Source organism: Pan troglodytes, chromosome 18, assembly GCF_028858775.2.
Source record: "Pan troglodytes isolate AG18354 chromosome 18, NHGRI_mPanTro3-v2.0_pri, whole genome shotgun sequence".
NCBI lineage: Eukaryota > Metazoa > Chordata > Mammalia > Primates > Hominidae > Pan > Pan troglodytes.
The window spans coordinates 74582338-74608812 of NC_072416.2; the positions used below are offsets into that span (position 1 = coordinate 74582338).

The window sequence follows — 26475 nt, forward strand, 5'->3', positions numbered from 1 at the left end:
TCCATCACTTTTTACTCTGTACTTTTTTTTCCACCCTCAAACAGGTGCTTTTCACAAAGTCAGACTGTATTGTGGTGGTACATTCTGCTCAGCTTTTATCATTTATAAATTATACATTTTAAATTTAGATTCTCTAGATTGAGAATGGCTGGGTGTCTAATTTCTGTACATTCCCCTGTGGAATCTTTTGCAATGCCTAACACACCATGCAGCACAATCTGGGGATACTGTGTGCAAAATTCTCACATCCCCCTCCCTTGTGTAAAGCAAACATTCTCCATCCAATGAACTGACTACAGCACTGTGAAGTCTTACCTGACATCTCACTTCTGCTGCAGTGACATATAGCGATAATTTATCTGTTATCCTTGGAGGTGCTTAACATGCTGACTGCCTCCAGTAATGGATCCATCCATTAATTCAGCATTAAGTATTCTTCAGAAATCTTCCTGTTTTAGGACTTTCATCTCAAATTGGGCTCAGTGCTGAGCTTCTCTCTGGTATTGCATTATATTAACTTGTTGCTGCCTCTTATCATAGACTAATGAGGCTAACCTGGGTTGAACCCCTCTTTGTTCATAGAATCTCTTGCTTATTGAACATTGTAGCTAGGAATATGAATTGCCTCATGATAGGATAGTATGCTTTCTGTAAAATTCCATGATCTTTCCTTGTGACTCTGGGTTTGCTTAGCTTTGTTCCCTACAGGCATATTGCACAATTTATTTTATTCTGAATTAGTTTGAGATGTGTCAGGAAACACCACCTGGAGAAAAGAAGATTAGCAGAGTTATTTATATGCCTGGCATATTATAGTTGCTTCAAAATATTATTGAACTATTATCCTTTCAGTTTTTACCCTAACATTCTTAATTGGCTAATAAGTCATTCAGAATACATACTGAGATTATGGTAACCATATCTTACACTACAGAAGAAATTTAAGCGCTGGAAATGTGTGTAGTACCATGTACAATAAATTAACACTCAAAAAGCTTTGATGAATTTTTCTTGTTATATTAAATTTGAAACTTCAAAGTCTCCATTAGGTTAAAATAAAATGTTTCAATGTGTCTGATAATAGTTTTAAATTTGAATGCTGTCCTTTACTTGCCATGTAAATGTATTTTGTCAGCAAAACAAAGCATTAAGGAAAAATATTATCGGTCAAACAATTTAATTACAGTGGAAATTCACAAGTAGAAAACTAGTGTGGATTATACAGGAATTAAGGAGTTGCTGACTCACTTCTTATTCTTTGAAATTGTGTTAGTGGTTGATGACTATCATGGCAAATAAAGATTAATTAAAAAAAATAATAACCACCCATCTTGTCTCTGTTCCGTGGGTTCAACTGTTTTGATTTTTAGGTCCCACAAATAAATGAGAACACATAATGTTTGTCTTTCTGTGCCTGGCTTATTTCACTTAACATAATGATCTCCAGTTCCATCCATGTTGTTGCAAGAGGCTGGGAAGGGTAGTGGAGTTTGGGGAGAAGTAGGAGATTGTTAGTGGGTACAAAATACAGTTAGAATGAATAAGACCTACTATATGATAGCACAAGAGGGTAACTATAGTCATTAATAATTGTACATTTTAAAAGAACTAAAATAGTTTAAATGGATTGTTTGTAAAATGAAGGATAAATGCTTTAGAAGATGAATACCCCATTCTTCATGATGTGATTATTTCACATTGCATGCCTGTTTCAAAATATCTCATGTACCCACATATACACCTACCATGTATCCATACAAATTAAAAATTGAAAAAATGTAATATATGTATTCATACTGGATAAACTTATTTATTCCACTTGGATAGAGAAATATTTAGAATGTCATTAGACCACAGACAATAATGGTTAATATTATATTTATTATTTAAATAATTATAAACCAGCCTTATATAAATGTTAGAAAAAATCAATATAGATGAAACATCCTTTTATGAGGCAAAGAATAAAATCAAACTGTGAAATATTTTTGATATTAAGCCATCAAGACTTACTAAAATCCTTGTGTATGTGGTTCCTTTATGTATAGGCAAATACAATAATTAATTAGATAAACAGTTGGTAATTTTATTCCAAGCCAAGAGAACCCATTTTCCAAATAGTTAGCTTTATAAATACAAAGATATTTCATCATTATTAATGTATCTTTTCTTATACATAGTACATGTTTTCATCTTTTATGTTCTTAATTTTGCAATTCAAAACACTAAGTTCCCATCTGTAAGTTAGATATAGTTTAATATTGCTGGCTGGCATGTTTAGGATTCTGGAGCTAATGTTTATATTTTTCAAATCTAGATCAAGTTAATATCCTTGCACATTATTATAATACTAGTGACTTCCTGGGAATGCTATGTAAATAAAAAATTCTTTGTATGAATTTCAGTTTGTAATTTAGATCAAACTAATAATGACTACAGTCATTATTCCCTGCTTTAATACAGAAAATAATCATATGCCTCTTTCTTTTATTTTTTAAATGAAGTTGTCTATGATCCTGAATTCTGATTCATTATGATGCGTACTGGATTTATTTTGTTTTTATCAGGTTGTCCTGACAAAAGCTTTGGATCCAAATGTAAAAGTCCACTTGGTGGATTTCAGGGATGTATGAGGCTCATTTCTATCAGCGGCAAAGTGGTAGATCTGATTTCAGTTCAGCAGGGGTCCCTTGGGAACTTCAGTGACCTTCAGATAGACTCATGTGGCATCTCAGACAGGTAAGGGCAATCTCACTTCATTTCGACCTACTTTCAAACTTTGGCATCAGATTAAAATTTATGTATAAGATGAACAATTATTCTTTCCTCTTCCCCATTCTTATCTGTTCCACAGGAAATGGATTATATTTACATTAGAAATAAGAAAAAATGCACCCTTTGTTTAAATGTCATATTTTAAATGACAAAATTTGGAAGACTTGGCCATGTTATGTATGGCCACGTATGTACACATGCTACCAGTTCGCCAAAGATAATGTTGATGCTGCTATAATTTTAGACAAGTATAGATGTATTAAAAATATGTCATTAAACTCAATATATTAAGGCACTTGAATAGTAAAATTGATCATCAGGCACCAATAAATTTGAGACTATGTAGTTAGTTATCAAACTGGCATTTGCTACCCTGACAGCAGAATATTTTCCAAGGCAGGGGAATTCAACTGGTTGCACTTCTCCTAATGTGCCTTTTTAACAACCCATTACCATCTTCTCTGGAGGGAAAATGAAAATGAACTTCTCTAGAGAAGCTTGGGGTTGTGGTATTGATCAAGGTATAAGGATGATCAAAGAGTTTCAACAAGAGCATCAGTACAGGACATGACAAGGCAGGACTTGAGAGTTAATTGTGGAGGACGAATAGCCTTAAAAATAATATATATTTTTGGCTGGCACGGTGGCTCATGCCTGTAATCCCAGCACTTAGGGAGGCCAAGGCGGGTGCATCACCTGAAATCAGGAGTTCGAGACCAGCCTGGCCAACCTAGTGAAACCCCATCTCTACTAAAAATACAAAAATTAGCTGGGCGTGGTGGCGGATGCCTGTAATCCCAGCTACTTGGGAGGCTGAGGCAGGAGAATCACTTCAATCAGGAAGGTGGAGGTTGCAGTGAACCAAGATCACGCCATTGCACTCCAGCCTGGGCGACAGAGCGAGACTCTGGCTCAAAATAAGTAAACAAATAAATAATATTTTTTTGAGACAAGGTCTGGCTCTGTTGCCCAAGCTAGAGTGCAGTGGTGCGATCTTAGCTCGCTGCACCCTCCACCTCCTTAGCTCAAGCCATCCTCCTATCTCGGCCTCCTGAGTCGCTGGGACTGCAGGCACACAACATCAGGCCTAGCTAATTTTTGTATTTTTTTGTAGAGACAGGGTTTTGCCATGTTCAGGTTGTATGCCCACTTCAGCCTCCCAAAGTGCTGGAATTACAGGCATGAGTCACTGTGCCCAGCCAAAAATAATAATTAATAGTAATAATTGAAACCTGTGGTTAGGCATGAGCAACTTATAGCTAAGTCATCTTGCCAGTCATGCTTTAATATCAAGGCTGTTAATTTTAATTATTGAGTTTAATGGAATGCCATAACCATTACAGATTAAACAATTTTTAAAACAGTGTGACCAAATTAGCCTCTACCCTGTAGTAATGTTCAATATGTATTTTGAATAAATACATAAATTATGAGCATCAAAAGTAACTTTTTACTTTTATAAGACATTTTGTCAACAAAAAGACTCTTCTATTTATATCCAACGGACCACTGAGTAATATTTGTCAATCCTATTTTGAACACTAATAAATACTTCATTATGTCTAGAAAACAGTAATAATAACCATATTCAGCAATAAGAGTGGAAGGACATAATTTCCTCCCCACAAATACTCATTTATTTGTTTAAAACAATTTGCAGAGAAAACAATTCTTTCTATAATGAAAGATGATATGAAAAGAGAGAATTTAGACGTTAAACCTCAACTGGCTAGATTTGGGGATTGAATGACTTTTGGGTCCATTTGTTGTGAACTTGTCCATAGTTACAACCTTAACAGCTCTGGAACCTAAAACCTGATTTAGGAGAGGGCACGCAGAGAGGCTTCCTGGGCCTGGCTTCTCAATATGAGACTTGCTTACAGAGGCAGGGACTCCCCAACCCCTGATGGGGAGCAGCCATCAGGGAAACTGGCAGGGAGAGGCTCAGTCACGCACACTCAGAGTGGTAGTGCATGTTGATTATCTCAGATTGCAGAACATTCATTTGGTACAAGTATATCTACCATTTGTCCTGTGTGGACATGTTCTGGAGCTGCCATTTCACACAAAGACTCCCGGTTGCCTACTTTCTGAAGGTACATACTTTCTGTAAAATAGAGGACCATCAGCACATTTGGAGAACACATCACTTTACTGCCATACCTTAAAAATGCTTTTCAGAAATAGTTAGCAAATTATGGATAGATCTTGACTATACATGTTTCTTTTTAAAAGATGCTTTAGGCTAACAGTAATCCTAACAATCTTAAAAATATAGCAAAAATCAAAGTAACATTTGCATACTTTTTAAATTTCCCAGTGTATCTGTAAACCTGTTGTCTTATACTCAGAAGAAGATGTATATTTAGTTTGATCTTATATACTATACCTACTGACATGGCATCCCAAGATGGATGGCATCCCAAGAATTAAATGGAGCCTTAAAAAAAAAAATCTGTGTACCAGGCCTTATGCTAAGCACTTAACATGAATGAGCATTTAAATCAAGCCTCACAAAATCTCTTAGAACCTGTTCTTCATAGTGTTTGTTTCCTATAAGTATGGAAGCAGATGCACAGAGAGAATAAGTTGGCTAAAATGACATGGCTAAGAAAAGGCAGAGCCCAGCCTCTAACCCCAGCACTCTGGATCCAGGGAAGTCTCCCTGAAATGTTTGCCTGCCATGCCATGCAGCCCTCTGGGTGCAAGTTAACATTTGGGGTGGTTAGTATTTAATCCATGCGTAATAAATGTATCATTTGATGGTTCAATAAACTATAATTAAAAACAAGCATTAACAGCCAGCCAGACACGGTGACTCACACCTGTAATCCCAGCACTTTGGGAGGCCAAGACGGGTGGATCACCTGAGGTCAGGAGTTCAAGACCAGCCTGGCTAACATAGCAAAACCACGTCTCTACTAATAATATATATATATATATATATATATATATATAAAATTAGTCGGGCATGGTGGCACATGCCTATAATCCCAGCTTCTCGGGAGGCTGAGGCAGGAGAATCGCTTGAACCTGGGAGACGAAGGTTGCAGTGAGCCAAGATTGTGCCATTGCACTCCAGCCTGGGCAACAAGAGTGAAACTCCGTCTCGAAAAACAAAAACAAACAAACGAAAAACCAGGAAGTAACATTAAAAACATTAACAATCTGACAAGAACTTAAAACAATGCAGGTTTTTAAAAAAAGCTGTAATACTTTAAGTTGGCTCAAACCTACCGATAAAGGTGTAAATACAAATACACACACATGCTCACATTCATACCACATGGCTATTCACACACACTCTACACACATGCACCAATGTGGCCTTTGCACACCGTTTCTCTCACGTGGACACATTCATATGCTCATTCACATAGTCCAAAGCTCCTTACACTTTCACACACCATCCTCACACACGTTTACACAACTCACATATTAATCCTTACTCATGCACACTCACACACAACCATCCTTTTACACTTCTACACTCATAAGTCCTTCCCAGACTTCTTATATTCACATCTTCCTTACACAGAGTCACTCCCTATGCAAACACACACAAACACACACATACACACACACACACACACTCTTAGAAGCCCTCCCCTTGTCCTCTGTGGACGTGCAGCGGGGTGGCCCTCAGTCCAGGGACTTCGGAGAGGGGTGGCTAAGGGGTGAGTACAGAACTGAAAAGGCACCTGCTATCCAAGTCCCCACATCTGGGGCCAAAATGTGAGTGGGGCTGGGGCAGGAGTGATGGCTACTAAGACAACAATTCTTACAAAGTTGCTTGGACGTAAAACACTTATTAAAGGAAATTGTTTAGTATCTCATTTGGTATCAAAGCACACTGGGGCTGCAGAGACCCCTGACAGGAACTAAGAGGCTGTTGAGTGACAGCGTCCACCTTGTGACCTTAGCAAGCACAGCACCCACCTCCTGGCTTCCTTGCCTCCAGCCTCTGCACCTCCGTCACCTGTCCTTCCAATCCACCCCTACTATCCAGCCCTCAGGCTCTGGTCTCCAGCCTCCATGGCACCGTCCTCCATCCAGGCCCGTTGTTTTCCTCCTCCTTTCTGGTGGAGTTTCTACCTGCCTACCTTCCCTCCCCTCTTCTCCATGGAGCCCCAAGCCTGCCCTTTGTTCCTTATACTCACATACAGGGTTTATTCCAGTTGATTTGAAGATCGTGGTGTTATTCCGCCTCCTGTAATACTGAAGGCATGGCCCTTTTGGAGGCGAGGGCTAGGGATATGAGGAGGTTGGTTCTTGTCAATATCAAAGTTTTGAGGAAGAATGTAAGATTTGAATTGTAGTGGTGACCATTATCCTAGCGCTCATTGGCACTTAAGTTTATTTCCCTAAATGTGATAATGTTGTATAGAGTTTACTTCAATATTAATTCCAGCAAATCTTTACATTGTATGAAAGTTTTTGAAATTTACATTGTAATGGACAGGGAATCATGAGAAATCAAAATCTTACTATCACTTTAGGTTTGGGTATGTTGATGTAAGCATTTGTTCAAGTTCACAAGCAATGGAAAGGATGGCAATGTCCAAGGAAAATCTTTCCTGGCTAGAGAAAATGGGTTAATCAATTGTCTTATCTTGTATTGGAGTGAGTAGGGAGGAGAAAAGTGTAAAATACAATGGTTTAGAACATTTGGTGAGAATGAGTACTATAGAACCTAAATTGCCATAGGTTACTAATAGTAAACATTACGATAATATAATGACTTTAAATAAAATTCACAATTTAATCTTTCACATTTGAATTAAAAATGGGAAAAATCTAGTCTAACAAGAATCAAGAAAAATTGACTCAGTTGGTCTTTTTGAAGCAGATCAAATAGAAATAACATATGTATCACAACCATTTAAGAGTCATTCTTTTGGATTTTAGGCAAAGCCACTTATGTTGAACTCTTTTTAAAACATGGTTTGAGGTTTGCTATAGAATAGCCTTTGGTTTTCCGTTCCTGCATTAGTTTGCTAAGGAAGTGGCCTCCAGCTCCATCTATGTTCCTGCAAAGGACGTGATGTCAGTCTTTTTTATGGCTGCATAGTGTTCCATGGTGTATAGGTACCACATTTTCTTTATTTGGTTTATCATTGATGGGCATTTTAGGTTGATTCCGTCTCTTTGCCATTGTGAATACTAATGCAATGAATACGACATGTTCTTACTTATAAGTGGGAGCTAAATGATGAGAACTCATAGACACAAAAAGGGGAACAACACTTACTGGGACTTATTGGAGGTTGGAGGGTGGGAGGAGGGAGAGGATCAGGAAAAATAACTAATGGGTACTAAGCTTTATACCTGGGTGATGAAACAATCTGTACAACAAACCCTCATGACGCAAGTTTACCTGGTAACAAACCTGCTCATAAGTTACCCCTGAACTTAAGAGTTAAAAAATAAAAAGACATAAGTATACTCCATGAGGGGGGCAGGGGGGGAAGCCTTCTCTGAATAATGTCCTTTCTGGTTTGATTACCAACTAGAATTTTTATTGTTTTAATATTTTAAAATCTCCCTGTTTTTACACATTGTCATTGATTTGAAATGCTTAAAATTAAATAAATCATGACACATTTTTAAATGAATTCCTGTGAATCTATAAAAAAGCTAAATATGTATAAACTTAATGGATATGAAGAGGTGCCCATTATTAATTTTTGGTTTCTTAAAAAGCAGATTGTAAAGTAGCATTTCTTTATGATTATATTTATGGATATACACACATATCTATATGTTTGTAGTGGTCATTCATACGCAGTGAGATTGTCAGTGACATTTCTTTTTTATTTTTTCATGGATTGTTTAATTTCTGTACAGTGAACATCTCTTTTTTTATAATCAGGAAAAATACATAATATTGTTTTTAGTTAAAATTGGAAAAAATTCTATAAGCAAAATGTAAAGTTTCCATCCTTTGTTTTAATAAAGGAGATGGCAGACCTGTAATCCCAGCACTTTGGGAGGCCGAGGCGGGCGGATCACGAGGTCAGGAGATCGAGACCATCCTGGCTAACATGGTGAAGCCCCGTCTCTACTAAAAAATACAAAAAATTAGCCAAGCGTGGTGGCAGGCACCTGTAGTTCCAGCTACTCGGGAGGCTGAGGCAGGAGAATGGCATGAACCTGGGAGGCGGAGCTTGCAGTGAGCCAAGATCACGCCACTGCACTACAGCCTGGGCAACAGAGTGAGACTCCATCCCAAAAAAATAAAAATAAAGGAGATTGCAGAAACCCTATTATGTATATATTCTTGTCAGGTTTTGTGGGTTTTTTTGTTGTTTTTTTTTTAATCTGGGATGAATGAGGGCACTTAAAACCTTTGTCTCTTAGTATGTTTCATTCTGAATCCTAAAAGGTATCAATAATTTGATCAGGACTATTTGATCAAGTTCCCAAGCTGTTTGTGCATGGTTCTCTACCTGTCTCAGTAACTTTTTACTGCACCTCTAAGCCAAAAGATAGACCTAACACTTTGATTTTATAAGGGGCTTAGCTACAAATAACTGAAGTATTTATTCCTTACAACTGGCTAACAGTGTCAGTGAGATGAGGCCATCTGTGTTTGCTTCTTGGTGCTTAAAGAAGTTAGGCTCCTACCTCCCCAGAGATTGGGAGACAGGGGCTGTATCTTTCCTAATGCTTACATTTCAAAGGGTGACTCCCAGGTCCTTGAAAGACATACCTGGATTGTAAAAGTGGCAAGTGGCTGGGAGAAGATTTACATCTGAAGGGGACAAAGAAAGAATTGATCACTGAAAGTTTTCTAAAGTAAACGCTCTAAGATAAGGCAGGTCAAGGGCGTATAGTCCGCAAGAAACCTATCTAAACTGTGGTTAAGCAGAGGGGAATGTTAGTACCATTTTAGTCCTTATAATAAGGAAAAAAAAAATCCATAATATCTTTTTCAGATAAAATTGGAAAAATTCTATAAGCAAAACGGGAAGTTCTCATCCTTAGTTTTAATAAAGGAGACGGTAGAAACCCCATCACAAATTTGTTCTTGCAGGTTTTGTAGTTTATTTAGTCGTTAATCTGTAATGAATGAGGGCATTTAAAGTCTTGATCTCAGTGTATCTTTCATTCTAAATCCTAAAAGGCATCAAAAATCTGATTAGGGCTATTTGAGTCAATAACAAAACTTCCCAAACTTTTTCATCTATGGTGCCCTATGTGTCTCAGTAATTTTGACTGTGCTGCTAAACCAAAAGACTTTCCTAACACTAGCAATATATCCCTAACCTTAAAAAGTGGTTTAGGTCTAAAAAACTTAACAATGCCATCACAACTTAGGAGCCTTTGAAAAAAATAATATACATGATTTGGAAAAAATTATTTTTAATTAAACACCGTTACTTAGTATTTGGACATGTGTGCCTGTTGAACACGGCACCGTTTCTCAAGACTTGAAATCAGATCAGACTCCAGAGCCAGGCGTGGTGGCACAAGCCTGTAATCCCAGCTACTCCAGAGGCTAAGGCAGGAGAATACAGGAGGCAGAACCCCTGCTTGAACCCAGGAGGCAGAGGTTGCAGTGAGCCGAGATTGTGCCACTGCACACCAACTGGGGCAACAGAGTGAGAAGCTGTCTCAAAAAAAAAAAAATGAGACTCCAGTAGCCTCATATTTTTGTTCAATATTGATTTCACATGGTAGTTGCTTTTTAAAAAATCAGTTACTAAAACTCTGGTCCCCAAAGATAGGATGTGATTAAATGGAATATATAATGATCTAATGTTGAAACTAAACTACCTCAAGCTAGTTAGTCACACGGTGTTTGATAGATGTTGAGTATGACAGGTATTTCTCTTGAAGACTTAAATTATCCTGGGAGTCCCTATGAGTTCTGTTTTGCACCTTAGAGCACCCCAACACACTGCTTGAAATTTGTGAGCCTATACTGTGTATTCTCCTACATTCCTAAAAGTATACCTCAAGTGAAGAAAGATATTCCTCTGTCTTCCTTTTTTCTTTTCTTCTTTTATCTGTATTCCTTCTTTCAGTGTTCAAACAATGTAGCAATTCAATGTGATAAAATGTTATTTCATATATGCTGTTGATATTTCTGCCAACATATTGAATTCGTGTTATGTCACTTAGGGAAAATGAAGGGCTCTGATATAGTGGGACATGTTGAAAATTAAGCAGTCACAACTACCTGAGAATTGGCTGAAATCTGATGAATTTATTGATCTAAGGTTTAGTTCTGTGATTAAAGTGATTAACAACAGACTGAAGCATCATTAGTCATTATGTTACAGTTGACATCTGTCTTTCTCATGACCAAGTATAAATGGTCAATACTTTAAGATATCTAAAAATGGAAACTGGTGATTGTATCTGCACCTTCTTTTAGGTGTTTGCCCAACTATTGTGAACACGGTGGGGAGTGTTCCCAGTCCTGGAGCACCTTTCATTGTAACTGTACCAACACTGGTTACAGAGGAGCTACTTGCCATAACTGTAAGCGGAACACATCTGCTTTTTCTTGCCCCTGTGATGGTTACTTTGTCCCATTTCCCTTTTCATTGCTGTGTGTATATATGTCTGTTCTGTGCAAACTCAGCATCCAGTTGTTAATCCACATCTCATTTCATAAAGTAGTCAAGATAGCCTATAGAAGTACATAATATGAAACAGGTGAGAAGACAGTAGGATACTTGGCAAAGGGAAAATACATATAGAAGATGAAAGGTAGCTAAGGGTTGAAAACTAGTAAAATGCACAACGTGAATTTTGTTATCTTGTTCTGTTACTCAGATTGGGCCAGCATTTTGACACTAAACTTTCTAGAAGGCGCAGTACAAGTGGAAACATGCTCAGTTACCAAATTCTTACTATTCATACAATTAAACAAAGAGATTCTCAGAAACAGCCCTGGTTGGACTGGGGTGGGTTGGTTTGTGGTATGAAGATTCAGATATCCAATAGAGACTAGATGCCATAGTCTATTTGGATAGCTGTAACATAATGCCATAGCCTAGGTGACTTACAAACTGCAGGAATGTATTTCTCACCATTCTGGAGGCTGAGAAGTTCAAGATCAAGATGCCAGCAGATTAGGTGAGGGTGTGCTTCCTGGTTCATAGACTTCCATCTTCTCACTGTGTCCTCACATGGTGAAAGGGGTGAGGGATCTCTCTGGGAAATCTTTTACAAGGGCACTAAATCCCACTCATGAGGGCTTCACTCTCATGGCCTAATCACTTCACTAAGGCCCCACCTCCCAATACCACCATATTGGGGACTAGGTTTCAACATACACATTCTGAGGGGACACAAACCTTCAGTCTGTTGCACTAGATAATCCTTATGTTATCTTGCAACCCTATTTAATGAGGGTGATAAGGAAAAGGGTGGTAGATAATGATTAAATTATGGTGGTAGATAAATAGTTAATTTTTTTCAATACTTTCTAAATGTCAGCTACTGATCTAGTATTTTCTATGTCCTAACTCATTTAATTCTGATGCTCACCCTAGTAGGTGAATACTATTATATGCAACTTACTTATAAAGAAATAGATATTAATCTACTTGTTCAAGGCTACTTAAAATAGTTGAGGCAGAGTGAGGATGTGAACATGTGACATCATCTTCTAGAGCCTGGGATAACAACCAATATCCCTTTTTCCTGTATTACAAATCATGAATTTTTTTTTCTGATGAAATGGCTTGCATGTGTTGTAAGGCCCATGTTATTTCATTGTCCAGTTGTTCTGGTGCACAAATGGGAAGATCAAAATGCCCATTTTCCCACCATTTTTTCCGATTATAACTGACATTTCTGAGCAACTGAACTCTTAGTATTACCTCCTATATCCTTGATTTAAGGTATGAGTATAAGGTACAAAGCCATCAGTCTCACCACCCTTGGTCTATTACACTATACACTGCATTGTGCTCCTGCCAGTGTTTGGAATCCTGGGCTCCCAGCTCTGGGGGCCTGCACAGAGGACCCTCAGAAGCCCTGATTCAGTGCTGGGGAAGACATCACCAAGAGAATCACCCAGCTCTGCCACTGTTGCTGGAGTCATTTCTGGGCATGAATTGTGTATACTGAGGTGCCTCATAAGATTTTTATGAAGAATATTGGCTGGTAATAAAGCCACACCTCACCTGTACTCACATGCCACATTATTTGACCCAGGACACCCAGCTAGTGGAGGGACAGTATATTTTAATTTTTTACATCCTCCATTATCCCCATATAGTAACTAACTCAAAACAGAAAGCTATTCAGTGTTTTCATTGACTATTCATTTTAATTGTTATCAATGACTGAATCTAAATATAAACCAAACAACTCTGAAGACAAAAATTAGATAATAAATAAAGTTACTTTCATCTGTGACCCACAATTTGATACAATACTTGAGTTTCATTTATTAGGTTCTTGAGAAGACAGCTGTAATAGAACTGAAGGGTTTTTGCCCATAACTATTCCGAGAAATGAAGCCAGAATGACAGTCTTGGTTATAGTGGAGGGCAGGAGATGGAGTTTGTTAAAAAGCCTTATTAGGAAATAATCATTAAACAGTCATGTTTTAAAAAGTCAAGCCATACACATAAATCAACAGTCATGTTATAAAAAGTCAAGCCATACACATAAATCAACAGTCATGTTATAAAAAGTCAAGCCATACACATAAATCAACAGTCATGTTATAAAAAGTCAAGCCATACACATAAATCAGAAGTCCTTCCAAGTATTCTCATCCAATCCTTTTCCACAACCAGTCCCACCACAAAGTTATGATATTCTGCCAAGCTCTTTCAAGGACTTTATGAACATATGCATATGTACATAGAAATGTATAAACTAGTCATTTTTACGTACCCTCTTCAGTGCACAAAATGCAAATGTGACTGGAAAATGAACCATGCTTATATCTCTATCAGCATGATATATTATAGGAACAAAATAAAACTGTCACACTGTGGAGAAGTGCGGAAGTAAATTTACATGATTACTTGAAATTTTGGTAACATTGAACAAATTAGCCATAGTATTTCATGTTGTTTAAACACTCATTAACATAATTTTCAAAAGTAAAATAGATTCAGGGACAAATATTCAGGGGATTATTTCTCATTTCACAGAATAAAATGCTTAACAGAAGTTATCAGTATATTTGGCCAAGTGTTCAATTAGAGGTGTGCATTATACACAAGTGTATTAATATGAAACCTCGTACATGGCAAATTTAGGATTACATAATTAAAAACATCCAAACATCCGATTATGGATCTAAACACATTGAAACCACGTGAGGGCATAGTTCATACAAGTATGTCTTCTGCTTTGAATTTTAATTATCTTGAGTTCTCATTACGGAGCATTGGTGGGAGTTTCTTTTGTAAATTACTTAAAATTATTGATGAGCTTTGTGAATCCCATTTGTTTTATGAAAAAATATTTTATAGTTAATTTTCTGTGAGAATATAGTTATAACATGATTTAAAATGTTTTTGTTGTATAATTATTGGCTAACAGCAGATTATTTAAGGAAGTTACACTGTTGTGCTTCAGACCTTAGGTTATTACAAGGTGCTACTAGGATTTCCAAAATGTGTGCCACAAGATACGTTATGACATTATACTTATAAGCCTCCAACATTTAAACACCTACCTTTTCTTTCCTTGTTCTTCATAATGTCAAAGTAGCTAAATTTTGATTTTGACCAAGTAATTTCATATTCCTTTAGTGATTAAAAAAAGTCATAAAATCAACCTCTTTTTTTTACTATCAAATCACTTTCATCCATATTAATTTTAAAAACGAATGAGTTTTGTTTTAAAGTAAGTTTTGCCTTTTCTCCTGGTCAGTAATGTACATTTTAAATTTCAAGATTTGTGGTATTTCATGTCCAAATTAAAAGTTAAGAGATTCATTTCATGCTATTCCATTAATGATGATTTTTTTTCTTAAAGCTATCTATGAGCAGTCATGTGAAGCCTATAAGCACAGAGGAAATACTTCAGGGTTTTACTATATAGATTCAGATGGAAGTGGTCCCCTGGAACCATTTCTTCTATATTGCAATATGACCGGTGAGTTAATCAGCTTTTATTTTACAGTTAAATTTGCATGCATGTTTTAAATAGGCAAAATTAAAATGAAATAAGCAGAATGTTGACCTAATTTGCAACTTGATTAAAATATGTGTTGTTCCTTAGAAAAACTGAACATAAATCTTAAAAAAATAATTAAATGGTAATGATTTTAAATGTCTTTTTTAATGCATGTGGCATTGTGTAAAACATCTAATAATAAATGTTTCCAATTATGTCCCCAAACAAAAAGGATAGACTATTTATGAGAGAAGATTGATACATGTAAAAGCTTTGAAGAATATTTACTTTTTAAATGTATGTTAACATAAAGTTTATGTCTTCTTGTATTCTTACATAAATTTACATAGAAATTAATAAACATGGAAATATGTTTGATTAAATTCAACATTCATCCATAATTTAAAACACTCAACAAATTACCAGTAGAAGGAAGTTACCTTATTTTGATAAAGACCAGAAAACTTTACAGCCTATATTAGTTTATAGTGGAATTTGAAAGCTTTTCCCCTTACCGGCATTAATACCATTCTCGTCACCATTGTATTGGAGGTCCTAGACAGTGCAATAAAGCAAGAGAAAGAAATGAAAAATATAAATATTGGGGAAAAAAAGACCAAGATTCTCACTATTCATAGATAATCAGGTTATGTATTAAAATACTCTAAACAATTTACAGATAAACTATTAGGATTGTCATTGAACAACAAACATAAAATTAATTTTATTTTTGTATATCAGCAATAAAAATTAGAAAATAAACTTTTAGGAGATCATATTTTCAATAGCATAAAAAACCTCAAACGCATGGTAGTAAATCTAATGAAAGATGTACAAGGTTTCTACACAGATAATTAGAAAACACCCTTTCGATGAACTAATATCCTAAATAAATGGAGAAATATAAAATGTTCATTGATCACGCCTGTAATCCCAGCACTTTGGGAGGTGGGCAGATCACGAAGTTAAGAGATTGAGACCATCCTGGCCAACATGGTGAAATTTCGTCTCTCCTAAAAATACAAAAATTAGCTGGGCATGGTGACATGCGCTTGCAGTCCCAGCTACTCGGGAGGCTGAGGCAAGAAAACTGCTTGAACCTGGGAGGTGGAGGTTGCATTGAGCCAAGATTGTGCCACTGCACTTCAGCCTGGTGACAGAGTGAGACTCTGTCTCAAAAAAAGAAAAAAATATGTTCGTTGATTAGAAGACTCAATATTGTATAATATCAGTTCTTCCAAACTAGATATTGATTCCGTGCAAACCTAAATTAAAACTCAAGCAGGGTGTTTGTTTGTAGGTTGGTGTGATTATTTTGGTGAAAATCAACAAGCATATTCTAAAATTATGAGTAAATACAAAGAGGCAAGAAGAACCAAGTCAGTCAGTCTTGAAGAACAAATTTGAAGGATTCAAGTCTACTGGATATAGGCATTATACTGATTGGCTACGTAAAGCTGTATATAGCTGTCACAAAGATAAACAAACCAATAAAAACAAAGTAGAGAATTTATAAACAGACTCACTCATATATGGATAATTGATTTATTGCCAAGGTGGCATTGATATGTAATGAAGGAAAGATGGTCTTTTCAACCAGTAGTGCTGGTGGAATTTGTACTTAAATGTCAGTAAAAGGAGTATTGATCTCCTCCTCATCAAACACACACACACAAAATAGATTCTAGATGAACTGTGCTGTCCAACATGGTAGCCACTAGCAAGTGCCTATTTGAATTCTAATTTAATTAAAATTAATTACAAAACAAAATGACTGCATTTTAAAAATTTAAACTTAAATTTAAAAATTTAACTAAAATAGGATTAAATTACAGCTGGGTGCAGTGGCTCACACCTGTAATCCCAGCACTTTGGGAAGCCAGGGCGGGGGCATCATTTGAGCCCAGGAGTTCGAGACCAGGCTGGGCAACATAGTGAGACCGCATCTCTATTTTTCTTTTTTCAAGTTTACTTTGTCAGTCTCCCTGGCTGCATTTTAACTGCTTAACAGCCTCCCGGGGCTAGTATGGAGTGTATTATTGTAGATGTAGAACCTTATCATTTGCTGAAAGTTACAATGAACAGTGTTAGAAGTCAATATTTTATGGAGCAAAACCAAAGGAAAAGGGAAAAATTATTATACATTGAGGCAGAGGGTGTTGCAAGGGGAGATTTGGTACTTAAAATTGAAGAACATATCTTTCAGGCAGAGGAAACAGAAAGTTCTGAGACAGATGATCTTACCAGGTGTGTTCAGAAAACAGCAACAAACCTAGGATAGCGGGAGTATGGTGAGTAAGTGGGGCGTAGGAAGAGAGGAGAGAGGCAAGTTGGGTGGGGAGGGGAAGAGTATGGGCTTCATGACAATGTTGTAAGACCTTTGGTTTTTTACTCTGAAATGAGATGAGAAGACACTGAGGAGTTTTTTTTTTATTTTTATTTGTATTTTTATTATACTTTAGTTTTAAGAAACGGTGGGATGCAATCTGACTTCCTTTAGTTGGATTGCAACTGCTCCTGGGTTAGGGAACGCTTCTTCAGGAGCATGGGTGGAAAGGAGTGATGAGACTATGCATATTGTACTTTGTAAGAGTTGGGAGACGATTTCAAGTAATGCAAAAATCCAGGAGTGATTGTACCAGATAATAGCACTGTAGATGGAGGAAAGGTGTTAGATTTTTCTCTTTGCATAGCTATGAGGTGTGAGAAAACAAAAAGCCAAAAATAACGACAGTTTTTTGCCCTGGGTAATTGAGTGTTTGAATTGTCATTATTTAAGATGTGATCAGAAAAGGTTTAAGGTGAAAGATCATAAGCTCTGTTTTACACATTTTTTTTTTTTTTAGTTTGAGATGTCTGTTTTTCCACATTCAAACAAGATTCTGATGAGGCATTTGAATATGGGAGCAACCGCTTCTTTATACTAATGAATGTTTAGTTCTAAAAACTACAGGTGGTGGCAAACTCTGTGCCAACACATATTTTGGCAGAAATTGCTATAAATTTGTATCTTCAAAGGTTTTTCATTTAACACAACTTGGTAGCTTCTATCTGTCTCACAACCATTGGGGACATTGCCTCATACACCAAAACAGCCCAAACAAATGGTGTTCCTGCATATGTGTCTTCTCAATGAAGCTCTCCCGCCTGTACAGTACAAATGCCCAGACAGCACTGCAGGTGCTTCTCATCCAGTGCAACCACTGAGTTGGGCCAATGGAAATAATATCATCATGGATCTTCCCAAATGATTCTTATGTGTACTTAGGTTTGGGAATCACTGTTTTAGACTTCATGGTTCTCAAACTTCAGTATGCACTGGCAACTCTGGTATGCGAGAATTAAACATAACAAATGTGAGAGGACTTTACAGAGAAAAAAAGAGAGAAGACTTTACAAGTGTAAGATATGAATTCCAGTGCCAAAATGTTTTATTATTTTTTTTTCCAGCTTGGATAGGTTGGATTGTGAGTGAGATTTATGTAACAATCCACCACTGCAGACCTGTAAATTCTCTGTTCCCATAAATGCATTCGGATCTATACACATACACATGTTATAGGAAGTTTCATTCTGAAATTAGACAGCGATAGGTTGATAAATATCTCTAGTCTTTGAAGTTTTAAGAAACACACACACACACACACACACACCATCCATTCTCATTGTTTGCAGTCGTTATGTTCCGTAAAGTAACCAGGAACACTGGATTGGAAAACACTGAACAAATTACTCCTGGGGGAATCACAGTACAATTAGTTTCTTGCAAGCCTCTGGTCACAACGGTCTCATTCACCAATCAATACATAATCTTGTTTTATGTGTGTTTCAGGTTAAAGACACCTTATTTAATACATACTGTTGATTCATTAACATTGAGCTCATGGCCAAGAGCACTGTAGCTCACGCCTGAGCAAAGCTTATCTAACATACGTGTTTTCTTTCTAGGGCTCAGTGAGTGCAGCCTTCTGTGCTTAGGAGCACTCGACAACATTTCTGGGAGTAGGGGGCGTTTTAAACAGCAAAATCACCAATGAGTAGCACAAAAATGCAAAAAAATGTGGCACTTAATAGACTACAAATGAGACATTTGTTTATGGTATGAGAGCTGAAACAGGAAAACAATGTTTCCTTGTTGAGCTCTAACGGGGTATGTGAATGTCAGGCAGGCCAAATTTTTGCAGCTCTGTTTGTGTTCACAAATGACTGTGAAAGCATTGGGGTTACAAGTAAATTTTAGCAAGTAGGCAAATTCACAAATAATGAGAATCTGTGTGTAATGAATATCGACTATATATCTTATGTTTATTATGGGCAATAATTTAGTAATTTATAGGCCATATGTATTTTTTATTAACTAAATGATAATGAAATTATCAATTTTATTTTATTGAATATATTATTTAAATTAAATCAACATTTACTTTTTTAATATTACATAGCAAATTAATGTACATTATTATAGAAGGTATATCTTTGATAAACAAATTATTTGGGGAAAAAATTGTAGTTAAGACTAAACAATTCTAAGAGACCTGAAGAGTGTGTATGTGTGTGTGTGGAAAGAGAGAGAGAGAACAAATTCCATGTTTTAGGAGCTTAGATTTTGAAATTATGTCTGATGGGTCATAGATCCCAAAAAGGAGAGAAATGAAAAAAAAAAAAAAGACTGGAGTCACTGGAAGTATGCAGAGATTAAAGGTGCTTCATTCAGCAAGATTATTTAAAAGTATTGATGAAAAAGAGGACATTCAGAAAATTTAAAGCCACGTGGATAGCAAGATGTTCAGAAACACAGATACCCAGAGACAGCTAATGTCTCCAGTAGCTCTGGAATATTGGAACATATTCAAACAAAAGTGACAACCCGGAGTATTGCAACCCAGTGAGAAATACATGTTACTACTTGAAATTTTCCTTATTGATCTAGTTTTGCAAATGAGGAAGCCAAGAATGGGGGAGGTTAAGTGTAGGAGGTATAGCTTGAAAGTCTCCTTATTGATCTGGTTTTGCAAATAAGGAAACCAAGGCTCAGGGAGGTTAAGTGTAGCAGGGTGAAAATATTGGTAGGAATAGATCAAGCACTGGTCTCTTTTCTCACAGCCTGAAAGTTTTTCCACCAGGAAGAGTTACCTTCTATCAATGTTTCATTGCTTGCAGCCAATAGCCTATCTTCTAGTTATATAGATCAGGTATAATGACTGCTGAAAATAAGACAAAATGCTGAATCACCAACATGCAAATATGTGTGTTATTAAAAAATCCAGTTATTAGTCTAGAACTAGTGTCAAGTGATTCCACATGTATTAAAATACCTCTAAGCATTATAAGCTAAAATCTACAAAAAACCCTCTATTTTGAATGGATAATTTCTTAAACGATGTTAAAAGCTGAAATTTCTTTGTAAACAGTTTTCCAAACATAGTTTAAAAATAATTAGTTAGAATAAGGTGAATCCCAGGGGCTGTCCCTGTTGCTTTTTCTTTTCTTTTCTTTTTTTGAGACAAAGTTTCACTCTTGTTGCCCAGGCTGGAGTGCAATGGCATGATCTCGGCTGGTCTAAACCTCCGCCTCCCAGGTTGAAGCATTTCTCCTGCCTCAGCCTCCCGAGTAGCTGGGATTGCAGGCATGCACCACCACGCCCAGCCAATTTTGTATTTTTCGTAGAGATGGGGTTTCTCCATGTTGGTCGGGCTGGTCTCGAACTCCCGACCTTAGATGATCTGCCTGCCTCAGCCTCCCAAAGTTCTGGGATTGCAGGCATGAGCCACTGTGCCCAGCCTTCATTGCTTTTTCTATAATGAAATTGTTTTATGTTCAAGAAGTTTCCCGTTATCACATATTGCACCGTAAGGATGATTGTTCCAGAGGGGAGAAATTGATGAGTGCCAGAACAGAGACTTTTAAGTTTTTCTAAAAGTGAAAACTCTATGGGTTAAACTCACCCCTTCTCATGGCCCCATTACTGAGACTCCTGGGTTTAGTTTCCCTGACTCAGTAAGTTTAGAACACAAGGCCTGGGTCTCTGCATTACTAACAAGTACCCCAGGTGATTCTGAGATAGGAGCTCCTGAGATCATTTCAGGAGAAAGCTGGAGAGCATAAGACTTACAATAGCATAATTATTTTTACTTTAGAGATTTCAATAATAAAGGCCTTCTTAACAGCTATGAGGGTTAATACATAACTGTGCGTTATTCAAATGCAGTCTTATTTACATCAAGCTTTGCTCCAGAAGGCTGGCTGTCTCCCCTCCTGTCTCCTCTGCTTTCCTTAAGACAGCACTTCCTACCTGCTCTTAGGGTCTTTATCACATCTATCACCTTCAGCTATTCAGCGTGAAGCAACACAAGCTTTGCAAGTGTATTGCTTAAACAGCATGTTTTCACTTTGCACTGTTATCACACTAAAAAATAGCAGCCAGCCTAAGGTAAATCCAGTTCTTAATTACTCAGTTGCTTTATTTACAAATATTGAAATCTCTTCGGGGGAGACGTGAGTAGACCCAAACTACCATTCAATGGAGATTTTCTGCCTATTTCAGCCGTCTCTTATTCATTTCCCTGTCTCCTTACCCTACCACTCTTTTTGCATTTAGTAAAAGACAATTGGTAATAAAGTAAAATCATGATTCTCATACAGATATGAAAATAAAAGTTAAAAAGTTTTAAAGATTTTTTAAATGCATTATTAATGAAGAAATTGGAAAGATATTACAACCAGTTCAAAGGAGAATCCAAAGAAAAGACGTATCTACACATTAGGAACACAGAAACAAATGTGCATACGGAGGCAACACTGGATTCATCCATGGTGGAGGAGGGAAGTCACTAGAACCTCAACCAGGTAGAAGTTGCTTGTCTACAGACAAGACAAGAATTATTTGTTGTAAGGAAACAGTGCCTGTATTTCTAGACAAAGACAAAAAAAAAGTCTGGCAACCTACGTTAAAGGATGATTAAATGCATCTTGGAAGTTAGAGATAGAGAATTGCTCTGAAGAGATTTAAAGGCTTATCTCCCCCAGATGCATTTGCTTATTTTCTAAGAGTAATAAAAACCTAAGGACTGTACCTTCTCTCCTCTAAAGAAAATTTGTGACATTCCAGAGCCAAAGTCTCTCTATCACTGTATGGAGGGAAGGAGGAGAGAGTGTGCCAGGCACCCTCTGTAAGTCCAAGCCTCATAATTTTGTGAACCTCCTCTTGTGGTGCCAAGTCCGGCAGGCACAGCTCTATCTAGCACTCACTGCATCTGCAGGTGGGAAATTGAGGTATGAGAGATTGATGCTGATGAGATTCTCTATGAGCGAATGGTCCCTGATTCAGAGGTCCTCTGTGTCTGTTAGTATAGATTAGACAGGTAGGTAGGTAGTAGATAGATCATAAACAGATAGATATAATCTGTGTATTGGCAAGATAACTCCTTAACTTGCAAGTGGGGTAACATCTCAGGGCCCATCACAGTTTCAGATTTAACATTATTTAGCAATTCTATTAGTTATCTACAATGTATAGAATTATATAACAGCTCAAAGCAACGAACATGTCAGAGCCACCGCAGCATCTGAATCAGATAACCTAGGAGGTTGTGCTCTAATGTAGACAATGTGTTGTTTTTATTCATTCATTTGTTTATTCCCTCATTTCTTCAACAAATGTCTTCTACATTTTGTATCAAGCCTTGTGCTGTGTGCTGGAGATATGATTGTTACCAGATCACAAACTATTGCTATTCTCATAGAGCTTACAGACTGGTAGGAAAGACCAGTAAAGTCAACCACAAAGTATTGAATTACAAATTGTGATGAAGTGCATGTCTTTTACCACTCTTATTCCTAAATAGGTGTTTGTAGAAACTTCGGGTCACTCAATCATGTCTGAAAGAACAGTAAAGAGGCTCTAATTTGAGACTTTTCAGAGATTTCCAGATTAATGAAGCACATGAGGTTTGGAACCTGGCTTTTAAGGCACCTATCTCCGTTGCTCAAAATCTACTGTGACAATTTCATTGTGTCTGTTCTGCCCTGGAAATCTAGATGGCCTGATAAGTGTGGCGTCTGTTTAACATCATACCTTGTAGTGCTTTTTATTAGAGAATAAAATCACTTACAGGGACTATCATAATATTGAAATATTTTAGAATTTCAAAAGGAAACGTTTTTATGAGCTACTCTTTAATGGTTGCCATGCACTATGGCCTTGAATCTCTTGCAACACCTTTAAATACGTTTAGAATCAGGTGTTAATTGTGACCCAGTGGATGCTAAACTACAGGGAAGTCTCACTCAGTGTGATCCAGAAGGGAAAGAGACAAAGGCTTCAAGCAGGTATATTGTCCGCCTTGCTTGGTAGCTAGCTTCTTCTTGCATGCCATTGATTTACCACAAGAAAAGGTGAATAGTTTTTTTGAACAAAAGAAACAGAGTCCAACAGTGGCTAGGCTGTCAGATTTGTCTAGTTAATAATAACCTTAAACTTCCGATAGCCAGGGTTGAGTTGGCTGAAATTACAGAATTTCAGACCTCGTTCTGCCAATTTAATTTCCAAATTTGGAAATGGAGGCTCAGATTTTACCTGACTTTCCTAAGGGCACAAGATCCATGCCAGATCTGCAACTCAGATCTCTTAATTGACTTCGACATTATACTGCTGGCCACCCGTAATTTCATTGGCTGGTAGATTAAGTTCTGTTTGAGAGCATTCTACTGTTGAAGGGTGAACTGAAATGCAAGGGGGAAATACAAAAATAACAGCTATTGTTTCACAGAAAAATAATAATCCACACGTGGAAGGCAGTAATTCTGTGAAGTTAGTCCAGCCTCATTTAGCCTGCCTCTCTAATCGAAACTCAGATGACTGGGAAAGGAATGGGAATGAAATTTTCAAAGTATACCTCCTTATTTGGATTGTTGATCCATGTGAATGTCTTAGCTAAAAAGAGAGGGGAAAGTTTTGCCTACTATTACTATTTTTCTCCAATTTGGGATATTCCTCTGTATTACAGAAGAGTTATGTGACTTAACAGCACATATGTAGTAGAGTTTTGACAACTTTCACTCTGTTTTTTGTCTATTAAATCAGAGGCTTTTTGATTTATCTGTTCTTGTGTCTGCATATATCACAGAAAATATAGTATAAAGTCTGTTGCTGGTCAAGTTGAAGGGCAGATATCACATGCCTATCATCTGTTACAAACATTGTGAGATTTTTATTTCATCTAAGAAATTTTGATAATCAGTATGATGGAAATGTTTACAGACATTCAGGCACCAATAGTGATAACTCTAGTAGATACTCAAAGATATTTTACTTTTGTATTAGTTGAGATGCTGTGTCAGATGCATTCAATTCAAAAGAGTAACTTCCTATTGAACTGCCTAACTGTCCAGATCACATGATATCAAAATGAGTATTTCAAATTTAATTTTAAAAAGATGCACACTCATAATTAAATGTTGATTAAGGAGAGGAATATAGAGGGCTACAAAATTTTGACTTTATTTTTGCTGATACCATGAATAGTTGTTAAGAGTAGAAAAGGGGCTGCTTACATTATGTAATATAAATTATTTCTTGAATTCTAATATACATTTTTTAAAATATTGTGATATCACTGGATTTTGGGTGTGTTGATGAATAATGTTTTGTAGTTATAGTAGGCAGCATTTTTCCTTTCTTGCAGAGAAATAAAATAATGATGCATCTTTAAAAAGATGGAATATCAATTTCAATGAAATAAAATACATCACAAAAAATAATCAGATTTCTTAATATTTTTCATCATAAATATTGTGTGGCTAAATTATATGAAAATATTAAATAAAATTACTGTAAATGCATGGCAATAGTATAGATTTCAGGAAAAATAATCACTTACCATAACTTAAAAATTCCGAGAATCCATTTGTGTTGATTCTACCTCTCAGGGAAGTTTGATGACTAGAAAAATTCGACTCAGATAAAAGGTGATTTTGATTTTCTTTATTTATTTTAACTTTTGCAGACTAGTGATGGTCTCCTCTCTTTCTCCCCCCATTTCTGCATACAAGAAACTGCATGGACCATCATACAGCACAACGGCTCTGACTTAACAAGAGTCAGAAATACTAATCCAGAGAACCCATATGCTGGGTTTTTCGAGTATGTGGCCAGCATGGAGCAACTTCAGGCCGCTATTAACCGTGCAGAGCACTGTGAACAGGAGTTTACTTATTACTGCAAGAAGTCACGGCTGGTCAATAAGCAAGGTAAGTAAACCATGGTGTCTGTCTTGTTGCACACATCACATCATGCACTTACTCAACTAGCTCCTGAGAATTTTAATTCTGCAAAGTGGTGGTGTCTAGCCACTGAGGGTATATGATCTCACATACTTAGTAAACATGTCACAGTCTGGAAGTCACAAAGGTGCTTCTGCCTGAAGAAAAGAACAAGGTCAATTTACACTGAGCTTTATTCAAAGCCTTGATTGCTTTTAAACTCTCTTCCTGGCATTAATTGGATAACTGTACAGCAAAGGCCTCCTTCTGATACTCAGTGAATGCACAGTGTTTATCCCTGATAAAGGGCAAGTGACACATAAGGTTTATTTTATCATGGAAAACAGCTAATAAAAATACGACTTAGTTTTCTGAAAGTGAGTATTCTACGTGCCTCTTTCTCATGGATTGTTGACAGCCTGTGGGTATAATGGAAAATTAGAAAAGGCTGCCAGAGACACAGTTGATTCACTAGTTCAAGGAGGAATCAGAAAATCATCTTGACTCTTTATTTGATTCTGCTGTGAATAACCAGTCTGCTCCTGAGTTCTGGTTTTGGTCTTATATTTTCTTTCTTTAGGGCATCTCATTATGTCAGAGCCTCTGTTTCTACCACATCTGCCTTACAGTAAGCCTTAATGAGCTAATTCTTGAAGTCACTGCAAGAGCTTTCCAGCTGGCCTCCTAGCTTGTCATCTCTTCACATCTTCTAACCATCCAATGCAAAATCCAAAATATTAGTCTCTATGAAGAAAATTAACCTTTAAGAAATGCTGCCCCCACTTTTAAGAAACACAGTTCTATTTAAGAAGCTCTACCGCCTTTCTGTTGTTTGTCTGTCCAACACAGCCTCTTCTGCTGGATCCTGGAATTGCGTATTCTGTGTCCACCCTGCTTATACAACCCTCGTGCCACCCTCAAACACATATTTTCTAGCAGTGGCATTGAGGTGTATTTTTCTTTACATATTAGATAAAATTCTAAGACGTCTGTACAATAACACTACTTCTTTCATTTTCACTCCTGCTTGTCCTAAGAAGGGCTGGAGTTTCAGAGAGAATGACAAAAATTTAAAAAGAAATTTGTTTCATATAGAAATAGCTTATGTCATAGAGATCATGCAAAAACGCTGAACTGTCATTCTGACATTTGAACCCTGCATTTCTGATTAAGTCTCTCTCTATTTATTCTCCACCCACTAAAAATCAGATTATTTTCTCCCCTGTGACTGACTGCCCCCTTGCCCTTCTTCTCCTCTTTCTCCTCCTCGTTTTCCTTTTTTAGAATGTTTTCATTTGGCCTCTACCCCTCCAATCCCATCTTTCTGGAACCCACACC

At 36.9% G+C, this 26475-nt stretch overlaps 1 protein-coding gene across 5 annotated transcripts in view; it reads left to right on the top strand.

Annotated features, from left to right (window-relative positions):
• Window positions 1-26475, top strand: part of CNTNAP4 (contactin associated protein family member 4) — a 325777-nt gene that overhangs the window by 228286 nt on the left and 71016 nt on the right. For all 5 annotated transcript variants that reach the window (XM_063797455.1, XM_001143566.6, XM_063797456.1 and 2 more), the window contains 4 exons: window positions 2568-2739; window positions 11159-11265; window positions 14737-14856; window positions 24928-25125. In XM_063797455.1, the coding sequence (XP_063653525.1) occupies window positions 2568-2739; window positions 11159-11265; window positions 14737-14856; window positions 24928-25125 (597 nt within the window). The remainder of the gene's footprint in view (window positions 1-2567; window positions 2740-11158; window positions 11266-14736; window positions 14857-24927; window positions 25126-26475) is intronic.